This window comes from Marmota marmota, unplaced genomic scaffold (assembly GCF_001458135.2).
Source record: "Marmota marmota marmota unplaced genomic scaffold, marMar, whole genome shotgun sequence".
In the NCBI taxonomy this organism is placed as follows: Eukaryota; Metazoa; Chordata; class Mammalia; order Rodentia; family Sciuridae; genus Marmota; species Marmota marmota.
The window spans coordinates 5219143-5226140 of NW_026000205.1; the positions used below are offsets into that span (position 1 = coordinate 5219143).

Consider the following 6998-nt stretch of genomic DNA (forward strand, 5'->3'; position numbering starts at 1 on the left):
AAAAAAAAAAAAAAAAGGAGTGGGGCTGTAGCCCGGCACTAGAGCACTGGCCTGGCATGTGCAAGGCCCTGGGACCTCAAAAAGAAGAAAAGACAGGTGGCATGGGTTTGGCATCCTATTAACTGGAGCCAGCGAGTAACCAGGCAAATGATGAAGTAGACATCACACATTAGAGATCAGTAAGCGGGAAGCGGAGGCAGAGGAGCGGAGGGAAGGGCTGGGGCTGGGGCTCAGTGACAGAGGCCTGCCTAGCAGGCACGGGCTCTGGGTTCCATCCCCAGCACCATAAGATAAATGAAAGTAAGTGGAGCCGTGGCAGCCTCTATGTGACAGGGGTTTGTAGGAATTCAACGTGTTAAGATGGACTTTTAGGGGCTGGGGCTGGGGCTCAGGGGTAGATTTCTGGCCTGGCATGTGTGAGGCACTGGGTTCGATTCTCAGCACCACATAAAATAAATGAATAAAATAAAAGTCCATCAATAACTAATAAAAATTAAAAAAAAAATAAAAAACAAAGATGGACTTTTAGCCTGGTGTGGTGCAATCCCAGCAACTCAGGAAGCTGGTGCAGGAGGATCAAGTTCAAGGCCAGCCTGGGTAACTTAGAGAGACCCTGTGTCAAGAGGAAAAATAAAAGATAAGGCTCTGGGGTGTAGCTCAGTGCTAGAGTGCCCCTGGGTTCAACCCCGGTAAAAGAAAACAACAGGAAATCTCACCGTTATGTATAACGCCGATAAAAAACACGGGGAAAAGACAGACTTCTATCCAAGTTTAGCTTCATTATTTTACCTAATATTCTGAGCCCCCATGAGCCCCCATACCGGGACTGGCTCCATGCTGGGCAATGCCTGGAGACACTGTGGGGACAACAGTCCTGCCTCTGCCCTCTGGGGCTCACAGTCTGGTCCCCAGGCAGTGATGACCCAGAGTGGGCAGGGCTGGGAGCAAGGCGCTGATCCAGCCTAGGGTCAGGCAGGGCTTCCTGGAGGAGGGGACATGGAGACCTGGAGGCTAAGGACTGCTGGTCTGCGTCAGGGCTCTAGCCAGTCCCACCCCTGCCTTCCTCTGCGCCTCCCTTTTCTCTGCATTTGAAGTTTAATGAGCAGCTACTATGCCCCATGATAAATCAAACCGAGCCTCTTGTCCTGAGCAGCCCAAACCAGGAAAGGAGCCCAGGGAAAGTGGAGGTTGAGGCTCCACTCCGCCTTCTGCTCCCCGCCTATGTGATCTTTGACCAAGGACTTCACATCTCTGGGCCTCAGTGTCCTTTTTGGGAGCAACAGTTCATAAATCTAATTTATGGGGATCATAAAGCTAAAACCTCCTGAGCACAGGCCAAGTCGAGGCACCTCCATACTTTGGAGTCCCCTCCAGCAGTCCTTAGGGCGCCACCTGACCCTGTCCTGCAGCCCCTCAGGACCCACAGTGAAGACGCACTCAGGGAGAATTCTTGTAGGATTTTTATTAGGTGGGATGATGGCCTGGGGCTTCATGGACGCCCTCTTGGCCTAGGCTCCATCCTGAGGAGTTCAGGAGAAGGTGTCTTTGAGCTTCTCCTTCACTTTGGTGAATGTCTCAGAAAACCAGGTCCTGAGGGGGAAATGGGGGAAGGAGTCACTGTGGGAGTCCCCCCAGGAGGTCCCAGTTCCACTCTATCCATGACTCCCTGATCTTCCCCTTCCTGAGTCCCCATCCCTATTGTCTGAGGCATTAGGAAGACACCTGGGCTGGGGGAGTCAACTTGTTTGTGCCTCGGTTTCCCCAGGTAGACCAGAGCCCTTGGAAGTCACAGCACTTTACCTGGCCTGGCTCCAGGCCTGCCGTCTCTTGCTCCCAACACTGTCACCAAGTCTGCTCCTGCCCTAGCTGTCCCTCCATCCAGCCTCTGGCCTTTCCTGAACTGTCCCCCTTGCTTGGAAGTCCTCTCCTTATTGACAGGTCTTCCTACCCCAGGGCCTTTGTACTTTCCCTTCACAGAGAACATCCTTCCTAAATTTTGGTTCAGCTGTGTTTTCCTCATCATTCAGATCTCAATTGAATATGTCACCTCCTCGGAGAAGACCTAGCCACCAATTTCAAAGAGCTGCTCTCCCTTCCTTGGTTGTCACCTCAATCTGCTCTAGGGTCTTCACAGTGCTTAACCTCATGTGGACTAGTTGGGATTCACCAGTTTATCATCTGTCTCCCCCACTTGTCACCTCTGTGTACTTCCCCACGTTGATGGCTTCCTTACATTTAGCAGATGCTCAATAAACACCTCTTAACAAATGGAGGATTCTCTACTTGCCCAAGGGCACAAAAGTTGGTTAATTAGTGCATCAGCCTTGATCACGTGCCAGGTGCCACTCAGGGCCCTCTCTTTTACTCCCTCAGAACTACCCCTTTTAGAGATGAGGGGTCTCAGGCAGCTGTCATGCCCCTCTCCTGGGATCCCTCAGGAAGAAGGGTGTCTACACCAGCCTGTGGACTGTCCTGCTTGGGGTCCTTTGTGACCCCCCAGGCCCATCTCTAAAATGTGTCCAGGATGGGAGGCAGGGCACCTTCCCGTGAATCTTAGCACCTGAGATCTAGCTGGGTGACCACAGGGATATGGTAAGGCTCTTAGGGCCTCAGTGTCCCCAATCTGCTACTCTTGGACTGCCCTTCAGGGCTTCTCCCACAGGTCCCTTCACGGCCCCCTGGGAAGGGCCCTAACCGCGTCTTGGTAGCAAAGTCACTGTTTTTGATGTGGTTGATGACTTCTCGGGTCTTGTCCTCCAGGGTGTTTCCAAACTCCTTCAGCTTGCCCGGGATTTGCTCAAAGGTGCTGGAGACGTCTGGGGCGGCCTGGGCTGGGGCTGGGCCTGCTCCCCCAAGCGAGGGAGAGGTGAAAACATGTCAGTGATTAGGCAGAATCCCTAGGATGGGGTTCCAGGGATGGATATGGAGGTCCCTCAAAGTCATCCTTGGGGATCCTGGAGTTAGAATGGGGGCGGGCACTGGAGTGGCCTTCACCTTCCTGTCCCTTGCAAGGAGGAAGATGCGGGACAGCCAGTCCCAGAGGGGCCCATAAGTCACCCGTCGCTGGGGCTCCCTGGGCAGCCTTGCCACACTGGACAGACCTTTAGAGAACCTTGAGACCCTCCTAGCGTGCTAGGGGTGGGTGACCAGAGGACTGCAGGGGAACCAGGGCACAGAAGGGTCCCAGAGCTTTCAAGGACTCCCTATGCTGGACCCCGAGGCTGTGGCCAGCATCCTAGTCCCAAACCTCCAATCCCCCAATTCCCCTAGCCCACTTTTACCTTCCAGAACCACGGACAGGACCACCACCAGAACCGACAGCGCCAGGAGGGGCCTCATGGCAGCGAGGGGCACCTGGAGGCGGAGGCGGGTGGCGACATTAGTGGCCCCACTTCCCTCCCCACCGTGGTTCTCCACCCCCACCCAGCTCTTGTGTCTCCCTCCTGGGACCAACCTGGGCTAGGACAGTCCCAGACCAGCTAGGGTAGGAGGTCCCCACCCCGCAGGCTTTTATCAGGCTGGGGTGGGGCGGGGCAAGTTAAGCCCCGCCCTCCTGGCCCCGCCCCACCGCTGTGCCCACCCACTTTTGTCCCTTTTGCGCTTAGCTGGCTGGTGGGAGTCGGAGGGCTATTAGTTGGGCCGGGACTTGTCCCTTAGGGCCAAGGCCCGTCACTTTTAAGCACCCTCCCTCCAAACCTCCTGACCTAGGAGTGGGGCGCACCCTCAGCCCGCGGTGGCCCCCCTCCTGCCCTCGGGGCACAGCTTCACCCCCTCCCTGCTGCCCTCTCCCCTCAGGAGTCTCAGGAAAAACTCTGTGCGGTTCAGGTTCATCCCAGGTGCCTGCTGTGTCCCCAGCCCACCTCCTCCACCTGCCCTGCCCCCTCTGCAAACTTCCCCAGCTCAGACACTCCCTCTGTGCCTGGCTCCTACCCCGCTGCCACCCCCAGCCCTCTTCTGACATTGGCCCCGCAGCTGCCCGCCCCGTGCACCTGGGAGCGTCCTCTGCGTCCCTGGGTGATTGATCTCTGGGGTCCAAACTTCAGTTCCTAATCTCTTTCCTCTTAGGGGTACATGACTCTTCTGCCTATTTATTTAGGTATTGGCACTGGGGATTAAACCCAGAGGTGCTTAACTGCTGAGCGGCATCCCCAGTCTTTTTTAAATTTTGAGATAGGGTCTTGCTAAATAGCCGGGGACTGGCCTTGAACTTGTGATCCTCTTGCTCCAGTCTCTGGAGTCTGTAAGATCTCGGGTGTGCACCTCCACATCTGCCTCCTCAGCCTCTCTAAACTGCAGAACCGAAGCTGTGGAGCCCCCACTGTGCGACCCCATCTCTTGTCCCCCAGCCCCTCCTGGCTCCAAGCCTGCCCCTCCACTCCCCCCCCTGTTTCACATCCTTTCTCCAGGGCTGCGTTCCAAGGCCTCCCCCCTTCCCCATGGGCTGCCTTTGACCGCCAGTGATCCCTGGCAGCTGGTGGGGAGGGTGGCCGTCCCCAGACGCTAGGTTGGCTGGCCCTGTGCCCCCACAACCACGTGTCTGCTCTGGGGGTGGGGGGCTGGTTGTGAAAGGCATGGCACCAATGCGACCCTGGCAGGATTGCAACACCCCCGGGCGACTCAGCTTCCCGTCCCTGTGTGCTGGCCTCTGGCCGGACCCTCCTGCTGCTCCACAGACAGCCACCCGGATGTCTGCATCTCTCTGGGAATGGAGTAGCAGCGCCTTTGCTATTTCCTCCTTGTCTCCTCCTCCGCTGCAGGGGTTTCTGGTTTTGACAGGTGGGGAAACTGAGGAAGGGCCAAGCACTCAATTCCATACCTTAGTGAGGAATGAGAGGGCTTTGTCCCCCACTCCATTCTTGGACTCTGGGAGGGCTCTCTAGATCCCTGCTGGGGTCAGCCACTGGCCACAGCACCCTCTTAGTCTTTGATCCCCAGTTCCTGTTTGATCCTCAGTTCCTGTTCCTCCTGGGTCTGGCCACGGCTGTGGTGAAGTCGGGTACCCTCTGTTTAGATGTCTCCACTGGTGAGAATTCAATAGTAAGGATTTTTTTTCTTTTCTTTTCTTTTTTTTTGGTACTAGAGATTGAATCCAGGGGTGCTTTACCACTGAGCCACATTCCCAGACCTTATTGTTTTTTATTTTGAGACAGGGTCTCACTATGTTGCTGAGAGCCTCGCTAATTTGTTGAGGCTGGTCTCGAACTCGAAATGCCCCTGCCTCAGCTTCTCAAGTTGTTGAGATTCAGGCATAGAATTCAGAATTCAGTTTTTTTTTTTTTTTTGGTGGGGAGGGGGTACCAGGGATTGAACTCAGAGGCACTGTGCCACTGAGCCACATTCCCAGCCCTATTTTATATTTTATTTAGAGACAGGGTCTCACTGACTTGCTTAGCACCTCGCTTGGTTGAGGCTGGCTTTGAACTTGCGATCCTCCTACCTCAGCCTCCTGAGCTGCTGGGATTGCAGGTGTATGACACTGCGCCCGGCTCAGGATTCAGTTCTTAAGTGGAGGTGGCATCTGTCACTTCACCAGGGAAACTGAGGCTCCGAACAGGCATGCCCCCAGCCAACTAGGCCCTGGTCTCTGAGCCCAGTGACCCTTCCCCTCCTCACTGGCTGGGTGAGTCACCTCCAGGAGGGGGAGCCTGCCTGCACATGGGTGCTCAAAGCTGTGCCAGGGAAAGCTGAGCTCAGGGTGTGCCAAGGCCAGCAGGGGACTGGGGAGGCACAGGCCAAACCCTGGAGACACAGCTCAAGCCCTGGCCTGCCCCAGTTAGTGGGAACCCTGCTCTTTCTCTGAGAACTGAGGGGGTGGGAGGGGAAGGCAGCCAGCCCCTCCAGAATCCTTCCACCCTCGCCTCTGCGGGCCGGCTCCCAGCTCCGCTCAGGGCCTGTGCAGACTCCTACAGGGTGCCTGGTAGGTGCCTCTCATCTCCCCAGCCTGAACCCTGCACCCCATAGGCTTTCTGGGAAAAACAAAAGCTGGGCAGCACAGCTGGGGAGAGGAGAATGGAGAGCCGCGCAGAGCAGGGACGCTCAGGCCAGAGAGGGCAAAGGCCAGGCAGCAGGCTAACTGGGGCTGGGAGGGAGGCTGCGGCTCAGAGGAAACATGATGGAGGGGAAGGTGGGAGGGGGGAAAAGCAATAATAAGGCCCCGGGAAAGAGAGCAAGAGCAACCCACTGTAGGAGGGAGAGATAACAGAGGTCCAGGGAAACAGAAAACCAGAAGATGGGCCTTGAAGGAAGAGCAGGTCAGAGACCAAGGAGGGAAGGAGCAGAGAAAGGCGAAGCTGCACAGCCAACCAAGTCCACAGGCCCCTCGGGGCTCTGGTGGCAGCCTCTCTGAAACAGGTGTTATGAACATGAGGAGCTGAGCCCAGCCGGGCAGCACGCCTGGTAACCCAGTGACTCAGGAGGCTGAGGCAGGAGCATTGCAAATTTGGGCCAGCCTCTGCAACTTAGCCAGACCCTGTCTCAAAATGTAAAGGGCTGGGGAGGAGTGGGCTGGGGGTGTGGCTCAGCAGTGGGGTGCTCGCCTAGCACTTAGGAGGTGCTGAGTTCCATCTTCAGCACCACATAAAATAAAGACATTGTATCCACCTAAAAATTAAAAAAAAAAAAAGAAAGAAAGAAAGAAAGAAAGAAAGAAAGAAAGGCCAGGAATGTGGCTCAGTAGTAAGTGTCCCTGGGTCCATTCCAGTGCTGTCAGCAAACGCCTGTAATCCCAGCAGCTCAGGAGGCTGAGGCAGGAGGATCCTGAGTGCAAAGCCATCCTCAGCAGTTTAGTGAGTCCCTAAGCAACTCAGGGAGTTTATATATATATATAAAGTTGCTTATATATTTATATAAAATATAAATAATAAAAATTTATTTAAAAAGGGCTGGGTCGTAGTTCAGTGGTTCCGTGCGGCTGGGTTCAATCCGCAGTACCAAGACCAACAAAGGAAAGACACCGATACACACACGCCCACCACAGGCAGAAAAGGTGACAGTACTGG

The 6998-nt window shown here is 55.3% G+C and overlaps 1 protein-coding gene across 3 annotated transcripts in view; it reads right to left on the reverse strand.

Annotated features, from left to right (window-relative positions):
* Apoc1 (apolipoprotein C1) overlaps positions 1-3663 on the reverse strand; it is a 24655-nt gene extending 20992 nt beyond the window's left edge. The window contains exons 1-4 of one of the 3 annotated variants that reach the window (XM_015496721.2): positions 3455-3663; positions 3282-3354; positions 2696-2843; positions 1448-1590 (exon numbers count right to left, since the gene is read on the reverse strand). In XM_015496721.2, coding sequence (XP_015352207.1) covers positions 1530-1590; positions 2696-2843; positions 3282-3339 — 267 coding nt within the window. In that variant the 5' untranslated portion in view covers positions 3340-3354; positions 3455-3663 and the 3' untranslated portion in view covers positions 1448-1529. Of the gene's footprint in view, positions 1-1447; positions 1591-2560; positions 2844-3281; positions 3355-3454 lie in introns of those variants that run through there. The other 2 variants (XM_048790719.1, XM_048790720.1) reach the window with 2 other exon arrangements.
* Positions 3664-6998: the final 3335 nt, after the last annotated feature.